This window comes from Octopus sinensis, linkage group LG5 (genome assembly GCF_006345805.1).
Source record: "Octopus sinensis linkage group LG5, ASM634580v1, whole genome shotgun sequence".
NCBI classification, from domain to species: Eukaryota; Metazoa; Mollusca; class Cephalopoda; order Octopoda; family Octopodidae; genus Octopus; species Octopus sinensis.
In genome coordinates this window covers 41,262,950-41,281,931 of record NC_043001.1, presented here as the reverse complement: position 1 = coordinate 41,281,931, position 18,982 = coordinate 41,262,950, and the positions used below count along the sequence as shown (strand labels likewise).

The 18,982-nt window shown below is 35.9% G+C and overlaps 1 protein-coding gene across 4 annotated transcripts; it reads right to left on the bottom strand.

Annotated features, from left to right (window-relative positions):
• Positions 1-1,932: 1,932 nt before the first annotated feature.
• Positions 1,933-18,708, bottom strand: LOC115211927 (methionine adenosyltransferase 2 subunit beta). Of its 4 annotated transcripts, XM_036503345.1 has the most exons (6): positions 18,579-18,686; positions 15,695-15,755; positions 14,002-14,260; positions 9,336-9,450; positions 5,343-5,495; positions 1,933-2,521 (listed from the first exon to the last, which is right to left on the bottom strand). In XM_036503345.1, exons 3-6 carry the CDS (start codon positions 14,182-14,184, stop codon positions 2,067-2,069), a joined length of 906 nt encoding a protein of 301 aa, XP_036359238.1. In that variant the 5' UTR covers positions 14,185-14,260; positions 15,695-15,755; positions 18,579-18,686; the 3' UTR covers positions 1,933-2,066. The 4 variants fall into 4 exon arrangements, with proteins under 4 accessions (XP_036359238.1, XP_029636536.1, XP_029636534.1 ...); XM_029780676.2 differs by lacking the exon at positions 15,695-15,755 and having other exon boundaries at positions 18,579-18,708; XM_029780674.2 differs by lacking the exons at positions 15,695-15,755; positions 18,579-18,686 and adding an exon at positions 17,114-17,462.
• Positions 18,709-18,982: the final 274 nt, after the last annotated feature.

Sequence of the window (18,982 nt, the reverse complement as noted above, 5' to 3'; positions counted from 1 at the left end):
ACAAATATTCATTCAATAGTTACAGGATTTACTTATTTTCCGTTTTTTTTAAACAAAAACTTTAACCAAATGTTTTTCTGTCTTCCACAATCTTTAAAATAAATCACAACTTAGTACTTCATCTTCTCCTTTTCGTCCACATCACCGAGGTGCAAGGTTGAACATCCACCTCCGGGCCCAGTGGATTCACTTTTTCATAATGCCTTTCAATTTTGGAATTTTTAAAACTTTTAGGTGTCCTATTTTATTTAAAAATCTTGCTTCTGTTTGTGTTTTTTGCCTCTGTTTTTCTGTAATTCTTGGCTACCCTGTGATTGTGTGTATGTGTCCGTGTTTTTGTGTGTCTGTGTTTAATTTGACTGTAATTCTGCATGTTTCATCTGTGTGTGTTTTTAGGTTTCCATAATTCTGAGTTATCTCGTTTCTGTTCGTCTGTACTTCTGTGCTTTTGAATGTCTGTGTGTCTGAATGTTTCTGTACCTGTATGTCTTTACTGGTGATCCTACTGGTAAATCTTCCCCATTTCTTGTCATAGGTTGGGTTACTTCTTCCACTGCTTTGTACTTCTTCAATTCCACTATCATTGGTAACTTCCTCCCATCTTTTTTCCTGCTTTCACTTCCACAAAATTCCTTTCTTGTTCTGTTATCTGTTTTTGCTGTTTCTCCACCATTTGCTGCTCTAGGGCATTTCTTTCTCAAGTGCCCTCTTTCACCACATTCATAGTACTTGGGGGGGGGGGGTCTCCCCATCAACATTATTTCCAGCTTTTCTTCATTTGATAGCTCTAAAGTTTCATGTCTTTCATTGATATTTTGGGCTCACTGCCCAAATTATCTAATCCGTAGCCCCACACTTCACTTGATGGGTTTGGCTTATCATGCCCATCTTCATGTTTTCATTTTCCTTCCTTATCACCAAACAAAAAATTGCAGCTATTATCCACTCTGGATCTATTCACGGTGGGATTCTTCCCACCATAATTCTTACAATTCTTTTGTCCAAACAGTTTGGTATTAAAGTTCATTTTTCTCCCTGTATCAGCCTGTTAGAGGTTTTTTCTGCCTCCTCTACTGATATAAAGGTTAACACTATAGACGCACATCTCTTTCCTCTTGTAAAGAATGCTATGCTATCTCCTATAAGTTCTTCCAAAATTTCTTCTATTTCTTCCTGCGGCACATGTTCAATTCTTCTATTTTTATTCAAAATGTTCTAAATATGACTGTCTTCTTTTCTATTTTCACATTTTCCTCCTCTGGCAGGGTCATTTTTATATTTGACCCTTCCTTCTCTACCATACTACTATATTTCTTTATCAGCTCTATTCCACTGTAACATCTGTTTCAGCACACGTGGGTCTAAGGGAACTTGACCTCCAGTAGCTTCTGCATAACTTCTCATTTTTTTCAATTATTCACTACCACCCAACAATGGTGGTTACAAAAAATTCTGCTAGATTTCTAAAAAAACAAAAAAAAATTGTTCGGCTAGAGGTAGCGCTGCCAAATTCCCGTTCAAAATATATCATTTTCAAAGTGACAACTAGTCACTGATCTATAAATTAGAAAATTACTATTTTAAATATCACAACAAGAGATATTCAGCAACAGTACTTTGGAGTAAAGACTGTTTGCCAACATAACATGGCAGTCCTGGTTTAGGACGAATGTTGCTGTAATTTTCTAACAACCACCAGATTCTGAATTTCTTACAAAACTTTTTATTCATATTCCTTAAAATCTTTATTTCGATCTTTTTTATAATTTATAATACCTAAAATTTGAAGGAAAAAATCAACAAAGTAAATATTTCATAAGCTTTATTTCATTTTTGAAATAATATTCATTCATCTTTGTTACCCTCATAGTTTGAATAATATTATCCCTTTTCCACAGTAAAATTAACATTATAAAAATAATATACTTTTCAAATAAGAAATATATTTATTGTAAGTTTTTAATGTCGTTCAATTCATAAAGTTCAAACAAATAATTAAATTTTGAAGTTCTACATTGAACCAAAACAATATTATAACCAAAATTCTTAAGAAGCAAACACACACACTATGATGAAACAAAAGGACATAGAACATCTTTTATTCCATTTCTGAATGGTGTTTTGTCAACATTAATCCCAAGATTTTCAAGACGTTCAGAAGAAAGATGAGCATTATAGGGGCGCTTTGTGCTTGGGTTACTTTTATCATCAGCAACAATATGCGACATGTCCAAACTAAAAATGTCAGCCATTGCAGTCATCATATCATATTTGGTCATGTTATCATTCCCACTCCAGTGGAACACACCAGATATTTTCTCTTGCTGGAAACACTTTTTTTCTGATATTAGCATAATCAGAGAAGCCAAGTCATCACAGTGGGTCGGGTAACGTCGTTCGTAATGAGAAGAGTGCGAAGTAACACCAGAATTCAAAATACTTTTTAGTAAGATTGTTACAGCACTTTCTTCTAAGAATTCCACTTGACCATAAAGAATTGGAACTCTCAAGATAGCAAAGTCTGCAAATGGAAAATAATCATGAAAGTTGACTTTTAAACATAAGCAAAAAAAGATATGTATGGTTATACTTAACCAAAATCTGGCATCTCATGTCTCTCCACGGAGAGACATGAAATGCCAGAATTTTCTTTTGTGGCGTAAAGAGGTGGTAAGAGTACATGAAGTTAGGCACTTGTTTCTGGAAACAGTCCAGGCACAGTAGACGAGTTTGAGTTATTCTGTTTCAAATACCTAATAACCTAACAACAAAAAAGGCCAGCCATTGCCAATCGATAATCGAACCCATCCTAACAAAAATGTTTAGAATGTATAATGGCAGATTTTATATTTACTGTTTCTCTTCACACACATTATTCTTGTGCACATTCTTTTTCAACTGCATGTATGTTAAACTAGATTATTATCTAAGCTTTGGAAAAAGATTACAGTAGATCCTGCTTAATGTATCCAAAATGGGTTGGGATGGAATTTTTACACATAAAATCTCTCGTTTAATAAATCCAAACCATCACTTAGTAAATCCAATTGTTGCTGCTTCTTTCTAAAGTGTCAACAAACAGCAGCAAATGAATGAAGTATTGTTTTTTTCATTCTTAAATACTGACAGGTGGGCCACCACCAGCCACAGCCAGCCAGCTGTCACATGGTACACTCCATCATCCCAAAATAGATCAATAAATATGTAGTAGCTGGTGGTGGCTGCTGGAGCCTACCACACAACCCTGTTATTCAAGTGAAAAAGTAAGTTCCTGGACCCCTCTTGTCAAAATTACTTGCCCTTCTCATTTATTGGATGATGGAGTGTACCACTGACAGCTGGCTGGTTGTGGGCTGCTGGAGCCTACCTGTCAGTATCTAAGAACAAAAAAACACATCAGGCACACACATACAAGTTGTTCAAAATGAAAAGAGAGAGGCAGGACAAATCCGTGGGAGAAAAGATTCAATTGTTAGAATGTTACAAAGCTCTTGGGAAAACAATTCAGCAGGGAAACAGCACAGAGTTTGGAAATTTCAAAAAGTCTGCCTCAGAATTTGCTAAAGAATGAGGATGACCTTCATGCCAAAGAATACAATGGCTGTTCATCAAAGAGAAAGCACCAACGAGAGGGAAAGGACCAACAAATACACTGTGCTCTCTATGACTGGTTTAAATTTATTTGCTCGAGAAATGTTCCCATCAACAGCGTGATCCTAATGCACAAAGCCAATACCATTGCTGAAGCTGCTGGATACAATTTTAAGGCATCCAAAGGTTTGGTTTACCATTGGCAAAAAAGACATGGAATCACTTTTACGGTTCTAAAAGGTAAGCTTTGTAGTTCGCTAGTCCACATTTTTCTCATTAAAGAACACAAACTAAACATTTCATATTTTGCAGGTGTTGCAGTTGAAGCTGATGTCAATGGGGCCCATCAATTTCATGAGATGACCATGCAGCTTCTGTTGAAATTGTATCAGCCACAGGACAACTACAATGCTGATGAAACTGGGATCTACTTTTGTGCATTACCAGGGAATACATATGTCTATGTGAGTTGCAAAACTGTGAGGGGCTTTAAAATGGCAAAGGACTGTGTGACCTTGATGGTGACTTGCAACATGAATGGAGAGAAAGAAGACTTGCTCTTAATCGGAAAGGCTGTTTTGCCAAGATGCTTCAAAAACGTCAACACATTTCTGATTCAGAATGACTTTTCAACCAATGCTTGGATGACAGAAAATATCCATGGAAGATGGCTCAGATCTTGGGATCGTCATTTGCAGGAATCTAGAAGACAAGTGGCGGTCCTACTTGACAATTGCTCTTCTCATAGACGATGATGATGTCAAGAATATCACTTTAAAATGTCTTCTTCCCAACACGTCAGTGTTGTAGCCCTGTGACATGGGGATAATGAAGACCTTGAAAGCCTACCCCAGGCATGAAATGCACGAGATCATTGATGTTATGAAAGACATTAAACATGACATTTCTGCCCAAGAAGTTGCAAAGTGGATCAAGCATAACCTAGAAGAAAGTCTCTAATCAGACAATCAAACATTGTTGGACCAAAGCTGGTTCTGTGTCACCCAAAGAATCAAATGAAGCCATAGATGTTAACGAAGATTTGATCCTGTTTTCACCACCTACAGGATTGACCAAAAGGCAATTCGAGAACTGGTTGTCCATAAATGATGGTGCTATTGTTGCTCCAGAGATCATCACTGAAGAAGAAAAAGTAGATGAGATCATTCGTGACATTCGGCAATCAGAGAAGGAAACCGAAGGAAATGAAGATGGTGATGCTAACATTGATGTTGATGAAAGAGTTTTGGAGCTTCCAACACCAGCTGAAATGAGACACTATCTGTTTTGATTAGAAAGTGACCTTGAAAGTTTTGATTTCAGTGATATGAATTTTTTTAGAACTCTTAAGGAAAAAAATCAATGCAGAGATGCGAACAAAGTGTCCAGCAAAGCAAACAGCACTCGACAAATTTTTCATTCAATGACATTATTTATAATGTTTTTATTCATGTATTCGCATATGTATTTTAATAAATACACATGTTTAAACAATCAGTGAATTTTGTCCCCTCAGTTAATAAACCCCTCATTTAATAAATCCAAAACAGGCGGTCCAAAGATGGATTTGTAAAGTAGGGTCCTGTTTAAGGTTGTTAATCTTAATTCCACTAAAATAACACACATCATCTACATGTCTATAATTGTACACAATCTAGATAAAATAAACTGATTATAAGTAAATATAAACTTCTGATGATGAAATTTTAGCTTATAAACACAATGCATTAATTTAAAAGAACAAAAGTTACCTGAGCTAATGTTCTGTACAGCTTTTTCACCCTGCAGTTTAGAAAGGCCATATTTGTTCAGCGGATTTGGTGCATCAGTAACGTTGTATGGAGGACTGGTGCCATCAAATACATAGTCAGTGCTAATATACAAAAGCCAAGAAGAGGATTCCACTACAGAAAATTTGAAAAAAAATCAGAAAGAAATATAAAATTAAATACATTCTTTTGTTAAGCATTGATTTTATTACAATAGTTCTATATCCTTATGGTTATCATCATATAATAGTTGTTTCTATTGTCATCTTGTCATGATTAGCAATAATGATACAGCAGTGTCTGTTAGCTGGTGAATACTTTTTAGTTAAAATGCATTCAGTGGAAGACTACAAACACACATAGTTCATCTACTTTTAAATAAACGTGTAGGCACAGGCATGGCTGTGTGGTTAGGAAGCTTGGTTTCAGCCCCATTGTATGGCACCTTGGGTAAGTGTCTTCTACTATAGCTTCAGGCCAACCAAAGCCTTGTGATTGACTTTGGTAGGTGAAAGTTTCTGTCATGTGTGTACATGTGTGTGTAAGTGTTTGTGCTTCCTAACAGTGAGGCAGGGGATTCCTCTTCTTCTAAGTAAGGATCTTGAAGGGTGAACTTTCTTTATATAATGGGTGTTGCTCTGCACTGGTGGAGAAACTAAAGTAGCAGCAACTTACAGTTCTGGCTTTCTGCAGTACATGTATGAATGAATGTTTTCATTGTTCCCATAAAATACTTCATGTGGTGAAATCCAAACTAAATGGGAGACCTCGTTATGCAAATACAGAATTCAGACAAGAAATCACATGTCTTGCTGAGAGCCCCTCAACCTCTAGTCAATGACTGTATTCATAAATGATGTCCAGCATGCAACCACTTGATATGAAAAGCTCTAAGAAATCCAGAGCAGCCTAAGATCACCGAGTAGAAGGAAGTATGGGTAAGATTAGTAAGTTCACATTGGATTGGAGTAGGACTTGAAACTTGAATACAAGCCCCAAAAGTCTCTCCTACCATCTTAGCAATCCCTGATAATTAAATGTGAATCTATATAAACCATATCATCTTTATGATACCCCAGTGTGCATGGTGAACAATATTGATGACATACTTTTGTAGTATTGGCATCTTCATCAAACAATGGTCATGAAGAATGATGCAACCTGAAACAGTTTGTCTTTAAATAGAGCAAAACTGGAAAAATTTTGAACTTGCCACTTGCATGAGCTTCAGTAGTTAAGTCTTGCTGTGTTGCCATTCTAACAAACTTCTAAAGACAATGTCTTGAGGAACTGCATTCTTTGCTGTGTTATTCTTCAAAGTTTGATGATGGGAATGTTGACTGACATTGTCTGCCAGATTCTTATCATTTTTTACCAGAATGATACAGTAAACCGCACTCATTTGGTACAAGGCAAACTGTCCAACATTCTATGTCATGGCTGGCCTCTGGCTTTTGATCATGCCTAGAAGTAGCTTGTGGTGACATGATGGTAAACTTTGACCAGAACAAGATGAAAATACTTGACAGCATGCACAACAATCAGTATTTATTTTCAGTTTGGGAGTAGTATTGTTCCATCCCTGTCAACACTCAGGTTATGTAACCAATGATCTTACCTTTTTGCATCAACAATGGCATGTTTTCTTCATGAAGATGAAATAGACTCTCAAACTTGTTTTAGTTAGTATTTCCTTAAGTTTGTCAATAACCAGCTGCTACACCTCAGAGCATCTTCTAGAGGATGTTCTGTCTTGTGAGGTCTCAGAGGGGGACACATGTGGCTCCAAAGTGGGGATGAAATCTAGAGACATATTGAGCCATACCCCTAATTGAGCAGATTACTCCAAAGGTTTTTTGTAGTCTACATCTAACGATGATCTGCAATTTTTAAGGATCAAATGAGACTCCCTTCTCACTGAAGACATGACCACAGAAAGTGAGCTTCTTGACAGCAATCAGGCATTTTTCATTGGATTTCATTGAGAATCCTAGAAACATTCCAAGGTTGCCTTCAAGCTTGCTTCATGTATAACCTGATTCTTCTCATGAATATTCTTGACAGAAGAAACCCGCAACTGCTTTTCAGAAAGATCTTGGATGCTACTGTAACACCAAATAGCTGCCCTTTATATAGATACAGCCCTCAGTGCAAGGTATACTTTGTTATGTACTGACATGATTCTGCCAGTTCAAGCTAATGATATGTATTTAACAGGTTCAACCTGCTTATGTCTGTAGATGAGTTGAGGTCAGCAATGAAACATTAACTGGCATGGAATGTTTCTCCCTCTGATAATCTCATTCACATTTCACAAACTCTTACTCCTTATTTTCTTGGGGACCATTACCATCACAGGACTCACCAAGAGTGTGGGACCCATAATCTTTTCAATGTCATCTAGCTGTTCTAATTATGCACTTTCTGTTTCCACATCTTTCCAAAACATGGAAATATGTAATTCGACCATGATCACAGAAATTTTACCTATCTTACTTACTGAAAGGTGATTGGTCAGGCTTTACGGAAAGATGAAAAGGCAAAATGAACAATGTGAAATGTTGTTTGTACAGGACCGTCTTTGTATAGAACGTCCATGTTTAAAAAATTCACAAACTGAGAGTGGTTGTGTAGATCCATATGCATAAGTGAAAGCTGAATGTTTCCACATGCTGGGTTTATCATGCATAGAGTAAAAAGATAAAGACCCCTTTTGGTCATGAATAACCATGGGATTGCACCTAGAAAGTTACTCTCTCAGGTACAAGTCCAAGCAAGTTTGTTTATGGGAGACCAGCAGTCGCTCATGCATACCAACCTATGCCACTCTCTATGCCACTGATGTTATCCAAAGGAAAGGCAAAGACCACTACAGCTTGGCACCAGTGATGCTGCAACTCATTTCTACAGCTGAGTGAACTGGAGCAACGAGAAATAAAGTGTCTTGCTCAAGAACACAATGCACAGCCCGCTCCATTAATCGAACTCACTACCACATTATCGTGAGATCAATGCTTGGATGCCATAATTATTCTCTATTACTGATGTTGGCATCAGAATCAACTAAGAATGTTACCATAGTGCCATTGCTGCAAATAATAACAGTTGGGGTTTTTGATATGTGTATATGCATGTTCTTGATTGTAAAGACGGATTTGTTACTGGATGGAAATGTCATTTCATTCTCAGGCTCAGGAATACGAGGAAAAAAATCTGAACTGACAAACATTAGCAAAACAGTTCATTTTATGGCAGTTTCTGCATTTTTTACCTCTTAGCTAGACAGGAAGCATGGAATTATGAGCCACCATAGAAGTGGCAAACAACTAAATCATTGACCTACAGGGAGTACTGGAGCCACATCGAGACAATGTTACAGGACATCATGAAAGCTGACAACTAATAACAAGAACTTGCTTCATAGAATAATTGTTTTTTAGGGCTTTGTGTCTGATACTTGTGGAAGAACAGCCTATCAAAACTTATGCCAAAATTTCTCTGCTCACATTGTTAATCTTACATGTTGCAGATAAACATAAGTAACTTCGTACATGACAGATTACTGAAACTCACAGGCAGTTTTCTTTTATTTATAAACTAGATGTCATTTTGTGCATGAATGAACGTACTTCTACAAAAATTATAACTATGCTATACTACAGATGCTAGTTTACATATGAAGGAAAGATGCATATAAATGTGTGTAGAAATACTACAAAATAACCTACAACTCATTATCAAAATGAGACAAAGCACTAAAATTTGTCATTTCAACTGAAAATTGACAAAGGAAAGTAAGATATATTTATAAATTTTGCATTTTCCAATAACCAAGACTTATCACATGAAAATAACTTTCTTCAACTTGCAGCTTCTGTTGTTTATCTTATTTGAATTTGTTGCACTAATACCAAAGTTAACCATTTCTTTTTTTAATTTGTAAGCTTCAAACCAAAATAAATTAACTGTCAATACCTGCAGCCTTACACAATGCTATTGTGGCTTCAACATTCAGTTTATAAGAAGCTTCTTCATTATTTTCTACAATATCAGGTCGTCTCTCAGCAGCACAGTGAATAATAACATCAGGCTGGAATAAGAATATTCAAGAATTCTGATTTCATAATAAATCAATATTGTTATAAATTTAGCAATATAAAAAAAAATAAATTATTTATATTATGTTTTTATGCTCCCTATCATATCAGTTACGTGTAATTAGCTAGTGGTTTTAGGTATTAATTCAAACAGTAACAGAGTTTTGAAAAATCAATAGAAATCTGAGAGCTACCTACAGATAAACTCTACAGTTTAAGGAATTCATTTCTATATTAAGGTGTAACAGTTATATTATGCAATAAACACTAATACTAATGATAATAACAGAAAGAATAACGAAGATAGTAAACAATATAGGTTTGCAGACATTGGCTCTTAAAGGTAAATACATTTCATCAGAGGGAATCTGTGGAAGGGGTAGATCCAGGATGACATGGAACAAAGTGGTGAGAAAGGATCTTCAGACGCTGGGCCTCACTGAAGAAATGATAAGGGAAGGGAGATGTGGTGATTTACTGTACTTGAGAAGACATGTCAAGCTAAGTACAATCAAGGCCATCCACACATACATACAGGCATGTCCTTTATAGATGCCAGTGCCACATGAAGTGTACTTATACTGGTGCTGTGTAAACACACCCATTTCAGCACCACATACAAAAGCACCCAGCACATTCTGTAAAGTGGTTGGTGTTAGGGAGGGCATCCAACCATAGAAACCATGCCACAACAGACAACTGGAGTATGGACAGCTCCTGTCAAACCATTCAACCCATGCCAATATAGAAAACAGATGTTAAATGATGATGATGATGATCACAGGTCATTATTACAAACAATGTTGCAGTCCCTACAATAAACAACTGTGCTAAGGTCCCCTTTACAAACAACAATGTTCAGTTCCTACTATGAATGGCAGTGTTGAAACCCATGCAACAAACAACAATGTAAACTCTCCACTACAATCAGAAATGCTGAAGCCTCCACAACAAACAACAGTGTAAAGTGTCCACTATGAACAGCAATGATGTCTACATTGCAAACAACAAAGTCTCTACTTTAGGATAAGGGAGCCTCTAATTTGCTGCTCAGCCTGCAGGGAATAGCAGCTAAGTATCTTCAAATTACACCCTATCACCATCAATATTTAACTCCTGTTTTCCATGCTGGCATGGGTTGGAAGGCTTGACAGGAACTGGCATGGTCAGGGGCAGTACCAGATACCATAGTCTGTTATGGCTTGGTTTCTACGGCTGGATGCCCTTCCTAATGCCAACCACTTTACAGAATGTACTGGTGCTTTTTATGTGGCACTATCAATTCTGTTGTGGGGAGGCAAATCTTCTCAAGTATGGCAATGTGTCACATATCTCAACCCTCTGTCATTTCCTTTGTAAGGTTCAGCATCTTGAGATCAACCTTTAATACTTCATCTCATGTCTTCCTGGGTCTCCCTCTTCTCCAACTTCCCTCCACTGTAAGTGATTGGCACTTCTTTATGCAACTGTCCACATCCATCCACATCACATGACTACCAGCACGGTCTCTCTTGCACACTGCATATAATTTCACTTATGCCCGACCTCTCTCTCAATATATCAATGCTCTGTTGCACATGCACAAACATCAGCATCCAGCAGAGCATACCAACCTCGTACCTCTCCAGCCTTTGCATATCCTCCACATTCAGGGCCCATATTTCACTACCATGCAGCATTGCAGTTCGTACACACACATCATACAATCTTCCCTTCACACGGAGAGACCTTTGGTTGCCAACAGAGGTAAAATCACTCTGAACTTCCTCCATCCTATTTTTATTCTAGCAATTATAATTTCTGTATAGCCTCCACCTCTTAATTAGGTCACCTAGGTAGCAAAAATTATCTACAACTTCCAAAAAGTCAACAGGACATTTAAAGAAATCACTTTCCCATGTATCTGTTATCATTACAGCTCCCATACATCTTCCACAGACAAACACTACTTTCTCTGTTAACCTTCCTATGATTCCACTGCAATCTGTCCATAGCTTGCACTGAGTACACTGAATGGAATTTCTGCCCACACTTTTCCTTCATATCAAACAGGACCATTTACCAGAAGGGTGAAGGGTCCTGTCCAATTTCCTGTTTACTAAGTACTTGGTCATTTCTAAGTTTACTTTAAGACCCTTTAATTCCAGGTTTTGTTTCAACACCTGGAATTTCTTTTCTAGTTTTCTTACAGATTCTGCTATGAGGGCATGATCATCAGCATGGGCCTCCAGTTCTAAATTCCTCCATTATGGCCTGAAGGATGATGCTGAATAGGAGGGGGGCTGGTAGACACCTAACTATCAACTAAATTCATCACTGTCCTCTTACCTTACTAACAGCACCTCTTCAAATGGCCTGTACTGCTTCCACAAGCTATTTATCTATCCCTAGTTTTCTCAGAGATCACCATATCACAGAGCAAGGAACTCTGTCAGAGGCTTTCTCTAGATTAACAAATGTCAAGTACAACAGCTTGTTCTAAGTTAAATACTTTTCTTGCAGTTGCATGACTATAAAAATATCTGGTCATTAAGAATGACATGTCCAATTTTCTTACGCACCAAGTTTGACAGTCGTTAACTCTAATGTTTTATCCTGACAATTCTTTGTCTTAAACATTAAAGAGTTACATCACTATACAAAATGCAATTCATTGTGTCTGATTATATTGTGAGTTTTCTCTTGTAAATCAATTTTTCTGAACCCATGGATAGATAAAAAATTTATGTTGTTTATGAATATGAGTTCCGTCGTGGAACCAATTCATCCCAGACTAAGGTGGATAATGATGAGCTGGAAACTGTAGTGGAAGAGGATACATTTCAAACTACATGTGAGTTAGCAGTAAGGTTTGATGTTTCGATTACAACTGTATTGGACCATCTGAAACAAATCAGCATGGTAAAGAAGTTGGACAAACTGAATGAGCATCAAATGACATGTCATCTTGAAACTTGCTGTTCCTTGCAGTCACGGCATAAAAGCGAACCATTTTTGCATTGTATTGTTACATGTGATAAAAAATGGATTCTTTTCAACAATAGCAAGCATTCTGCATGGTGGTTGGATAGAGATGAAGTGCCAAAACACAACCCAAAACAGAATATTCACCAAAAAAAGCTGATAGTGTCTGTTTGGTGGTCAAGTGCTGGTATCATCCATTACAGCTTCATGAGACCTGATAAGTCAATTACAGCAGATGTATACATCAACCAATTGGATGAAATAATGAGCGAACTTGCAATTAAACAACCAAGATTGGTTAATAGAGACAGGCCAATTTTCTTGCAAGACAATGCTCAACCACATGTTGCACAAAGAACACTACTCAAATTACAAGAACTGAACTTGAAAGTACTCTGTCATTCACCATATTAACCAGACCTTGCACCAACTGACTATCATGTTTTCCAGGCATTAGACAACTTTTTAGAAGGAAAAAAACTTCAAATCTGAAGAAGATGCCATAACAGCCTTTCATGATTTCATCACCTCTTGCTCTCCAGAATTCTTCGCTGCCAGCATAAATGAGCTACTGATAAAATGGCAAAATTGTGTTGATAATTTAGGTGCATACTTTGATTAACTGCATTGCTTTTTGTTGAGATAAAGTAAAATAAACTTTTAGTTCAAAATCAGACATTTCATTCTTAATGACTGGATAGCATCCGTGGTGCTTCTCTTTTGTTCTTATCTAGTTTAATTTTGTTCCTAATTAATTGGGCTATAACTCTCCATGCAACTTTCATCACCCACTCCAACAATTTGATGCCCCTTTAATTACTTCTGTCTAAGGCATCTCCCTTGTCTTTGTAGCAACTGTTTATGATCCTAATTCCTCTTGGTTGTTATAACCGCAATAATTCAACCATTGCATCCTCTGGTTTTGTTTAGGAACCTATCATATTCCCAGAATTTGGAACCAAATCCTTTATTAAATCCATGAGGGTAGGTTATTCACATTACATTGTCTATACTGGGAATGTTCTCCCTCTTAGTTATTTTACTCCTTGTATTGCTACTAATTTATTATGCTTTAACCAGAATGTGTATAACATGACTGACCCAGTGATTGAACTCACACTACTAGCTGAACTATTACACTTAATACTTAATCCATGCTTTTATTTATAATTCCATCGTCCAATAGACTTAATAATGGTTTTGGTATTAAATCCTAAGGTCATTACTGAATATGACAGGTATCAGAAGGACAGAGGGTATAATAGACAAAACATTGTGATTATAGCAACCAACAGACAAAATTCACATTCTGTTGTCTTACAAAACAAAAAACAAGATGGTTTTGGCTGAACTACTTTCAGAGATTGACCTAGAACTAAACAACAGGACCATTAGTGTTTAGAGCTCTCTAGCAAATTAGTACTTATTATAGTAACTCAAATTTTAGCATACAATATCATATCTTTCTCTCATCTAATCCAAGAAATAGGAAATAATAATAATAATAATAATGATAATAATAATGATAATACTTTCTAAGATGAAAAAAAATGAAGAAAAATCTAAAGAAAATTGCTTACTTTGAACTTTGATACTGTTTTAAATACCTCTTTTTCATCTGTCAAATCTAATTTATGAAGTGACTGAGTGGCCCGCTTAAAAGCTGTACCATATACATTCCACTTCTCTGGTTCAGACTGAAATTTTTTTATCACAGCTCTGCCTAGCAAGCCAGAAGCTCCAGTAATCAATACACGTTTCATAGTTTCTTCAAGATGAATTGTAAGATAAACCAGAAAACTTTAGGGAAAACTTAGATCTCAATATTTCAACAATAGCCTAAAAACAAAAAAATACTTTAGTGATTATTATAAATAGAAATTTTTAATAAATGGCTTTGTCAAGCTTAACTTGCAAATAAATCACTATATTTGGCATGTGAATATATTTAAATAATTTAGCATACTTAATGACAACTTAAAATTGTAGTAACATATAATCACAAGAATTGTTTGTATTTAGAGTAGTCTAAATTCATAAATATAACATACAGACACTGAAAAAATTATTTAGAATCACAAGGGCAGCGAGCTGGCAGAATCAGTAGTAAGGCGGCGAGCTGGCAGAAATGTTAGCACACCGGGCAAAGTGCTTAGCGGTATTTCGTCTGCCGCTACGTTCTGAGTTCAAATTCCACCAAATTTCAGGGTCGATTAAATAAGTACCAGTTACACACTGGGGTCAATATAATCAACTTAATCCATTTGTCTGTCCTTGTTTGTCCTCTCTGTGTTTAGCCCCTTGTGGGTAGTAAAGAAATAGGTATTTTATCTGCCATTATGTTTTGAGTTCAAATTCCACTGAGGTCGACTTTGCCTTTCATCTTTTCAGGGTCAATAAATTAAGTACCAGTAATGCACTGGAATCGATGTAATCGACTTAATACCTTTGTCTGTCCTTGTCCTCTCTATGTTTAGCCCTTTGTGGGCAATAAAGAAATAAGAATCAGTAGCATGCCAAGCTAAATGCTTAGCAGTATTTCATGTCTTTACATTCTGAATTCAAATTCAACTACCTTTCAACTTTTGGGGGTCAATAAATAATTACCGGTTGACCACAGGGTTCAATGTAACCAACTTATACCCTCTCCTGAACTTGCTGGTTTTGTGCCAAAATTTGAAACTAATATTTAGAATTACTGCATCCAGTTAACATTAGGAAAGATACCCAGCCATAGTTACCATGCCAACACTGACATTGGAGCTCAACACAGCCCTGCAACATATCAGACAAACCATCCAACTGATGCCAGCAAGAAAAATTGCCGTTAAATGATAATAATGATGATGATGATGATGATGGTGATGATGATGAGGATTGCTATAGTTTACAAATATCAAAATATTTAATAAGTTTTAATGTGATTTTTAAAAAAATGAGAATAAATTGCTTGGCAGGAAACTTAGCTTTGGGTGTGTGACATGTTCAGGCAGGGACAAGGTGGCAAGCTGGCAGAATTGTTAGCATGCCAAACAAAATGTTTAATGGCATTTCATCTGTCTTTGTATTCTGAGTCCAAACACCACTGAGGTCAACTTTGCCTTTCATCCTTTTGTGGTTGATAAAATAAGCACCAGAAGAACACTGGTGTCCGATTTAATCAATTTCCCCCTTCCCCCAAACCTGCTGATCTTGTACCAAAATTTAAAACCAATATTTTGGAGCAGGAATCATTATGATAAAAACAATTTGGAGGGTATGTTGAATAGTCACCTTCCCAACCTTTACTGTTTCTTTTCTTTTTCAAAAATTTTTGGGGGGATTCCTATGTGCTCTACAACAGAGATTATGATTTTATCAAATAAAAAGAAAATATCTTTTCAAAATTTAATTGTGAGGTTGTGAAGTAGTGCAAAAGTAACAGTTTAAAAAAGACCAAAGCAAACTCTCTCAAGGAAAGAGCATCCCTTCCACTCTAAGATGGGTTAGTGAGTATTGAAAAGATGAATTGTTGTATTTAAAAAATTGAAATGATTTCAAAATGTTAAAACTTGTCCAATAAACATGATGAAAAAAGCAGAAGTATATAGATGCAAACGATATTTTTGTCTTCCCACTAATAAAGGGGAGATTTAATGTTTCTGCGTGAGCTGGTAAGAGAGAGCAAGAATAAATGCGCATATGCATTCCTTATTACTCACAGACAGATGTTATTTCAGAATCGCGAATTTTTCTTTTTGTGTATATGGGACTATATCGCCCAATATTTTCTTTCATTGTATAAGGCGTTAGAAGTGTGCGGGTTGAAGGAGATTTGGCTGTTATTTCTAGCATGTTGAGCCACTATACTGAACCCTTCATCATTATAAACTACGGGATCAGTTGGTATCCACGCACGCGCAAATGAATGGACAAGTTTTAAAGCAACCTGATGATTGGTTCTGAGATGGGTGTGGATATTTCGAAAGCCTTTTACTTAATTGTTTCGCTTTAAATTGTTCAGTCTATTTTTACACATTTCCAGTTTCATTTTTCTTTGATTTTCACCTACACATTTTTGTTACTAAAACAAAAGACCACTGAAATCCTTAGAAAAAAAAAAAAAGAAAAAAAAGACAGGGAAGTGAGGTGTCTATTCGACAAACCCACCAAAAATCCAAGATAAAACTTTCTCATATATTTGATTCGGGTTTCTACTGAAACCGACACGTGTAAAAGGCTTGAAAATGAAATATAATGATAGCGGGTTGTTAGTCAAGGAAGGAATTCGTTCGATAATATACTCCTTACAAATACCTCTCTAAAAAAAAAAAAGGATCAGGTTACGCTCAGAGTTGACCTGGTGCTAAACAACAACATACTATTTTTTTTTTGTTTTTTGGCCGGGTCTAACGCTTTAGTTTAACCCTATTTTCAAATGTCAAAAAACTTAACTTGCGTGCACAAAACCCGCCTTAGGTAAAGTTAAATAGTGGAAAGTATTTTAATTTTGCTAACCCATCCTTTTTTTTTTTATTATTATTATAATAAACTATTTCTTACATTGAAAACAGGTCACAAATTTAAAAAAGAAAAACATGATCAATAGAATCGACCCGAAATTGACTTCATCAAGGTGAAAGTCTACACAGACAATATTTAAACTGAGTGAATGTGAACAAGCTAGATATGGCGGTACTACTAGTCATTTACCTTAAGATCCTATCGTTTAGGCATTGCATTTAGGTCACAAATTTATTCATTCGAGCCTTGTATTGACTGGTACTGATTTTGGTATATCTGAACAAGTGTGCCTCCCAAAATTTGTTTCTTCTTACCTTCCAGAGAAATGGATACTTTTTGATGAAATTTTCTACAAAAACGCTTCAGATGGTGCAGAACTCAATTATATAGGAATCTTAACATTTTTCCGAGGCCGGAGAGAGAGTTTAAGAAAATTCACAAAAGTCGGCTTTGTTTCCTCATAATGGGTATTTATTTGGTAATGAAATTTTCTACAAATACCTCAGATGATGTAGATTAGGATTATATCGGAATTTAATATGAAAAAAAAAATATTGGTGAACTTGCGCACACCACACACCACAAATATCAACAAAATGAAACTGGGAATTGCGAAAACGTAGTGCGTCAGTTAGTACATGTATGCTCGTTTTTTTTTTCTACATTAAATTCCGATATACCCATATTCTGAAGCGTCTGAAAGGTATTTCTTTAAAAATATTCATTTTTCTGAAAGTTATGAGGAAACAAAGCCAACTCGTATGAATATTTCTGAAACTCCTCTCAAGGAAAAAAAACTTTTCGCCACGTATTACGATATAATTGGAATCTACACCATCTAAAGCGTGTCTGTAGAAAATTTCATTGAAAACATACCCGTTTTTCTGAAAGTTACGCGGAAACAAATTCAGGAAGTGGGACATACTTGTGTACATATGCCCTTATTTTATCACTCAGAGTTGCCAAAAAAGTACGTAAATAATGACCTCTAGTACAAAACGGAAGGTTCCCTCCTTGGCTCATTTATACCATGCATGTTGAATCCCCAAATATCAACAAAAATTCTAAATCGTGTTTTATATTTATAAAATATAGCTACCATATAACGACAATTAACTCAGTTTAATTATTCCTAGTTGTCACTTACGTAAAATGATTTCTAAATTGGATCCATGTAGCACGTTATTTCTATGTGACAGGTAAAATACCGGGAATATCCAGAGTTCATATCCTCAGTATTTTATTTTATCCAGCCTGGGAAATAGAAACACGAAGTACCAAGGTCGATGCCTTAAATGCATCCTAGATAAGAGAAGACAAGGATTAGTTTCATTCTTTCACTTTTTAATTATAAAAATGACTGAATTGAATTTACAACTAGATTTCTCGTACTTATTGAAACTGAATTGATCCAGGGAATGTATAGGGGAAATGCATTAACGTCATATATAGAAAACTGTCTAGAATAAGAGATAAGGCTATGAGGTAAATTAAACTCGAAAGAGAACGTAATTTATAATTGGAGAATGTAAACGTGGACATTAAGTTTCTTGGAAGCATAAAGAGAAACTATTTCGCATCGTTCTTCTTACTTTGAAATATAAACTTCTTTACAAGAGGTTTCAATTTTTTTTTAAATATTACTAAAAATTACCTTTTATATCAAAATTTAGCGGAAATAAATTCACATGTTCGAAGTAATTTTTTACAAATAAACTGTCAATCAGGTCCTTAATTGCTATAAATAACGACTTCGTTTAATTTACTAGGAGCAGATAAAAATGGGAATTATCTCCCTTTAGTTTAAAAAACAAAAACAAAAACATTTGAGAACAAGGTGTTCTATTAAAAAAAAAATCCCAATGCAATAAATTTTAAGCAGTTTCGAACATCGTCATTATTATAATAAAAGGGAAACAAAAGGAAAATTTTATTTTTGGTGGAAGAAGTAGGGTTGCTGTGAACAGTAACCCATGGAAGAAAAGTATTAACTTTGTCACACGCAGACGTTTGCCTGATAGAAAACCGAAAGCGTTTCTTCGTCGTAAGAACTCAATG

What these genes read in the sequence shown, in the direction of transcription:
- LOC115211927 (XM_029780676.2), bottom strand. Translation starts at nt 14,184, where the DNA reads ATGAAACGTGTATTGATTACTGGAGCTTCTGGCTTGCTAGGCAGAGCT. An exon ending in AAACAGTATCAAAGTTCAAA is followed by an intron (nt 9,451 to 14,001) that starts GTAAGCAATTTT and finishes TTCTTATTCCAG; the next exon opens with CCTGATGTTATTATTCACTG. An exon ending in TGTACAGAACATTAGCTCAG is followed by an intron (nt 2,522 to 5,342) that starts GTAACTTTTGTT and finishes TTCCATTTGCAG; the next exon opens with ACTTTGCTATCTTGAGAGTT.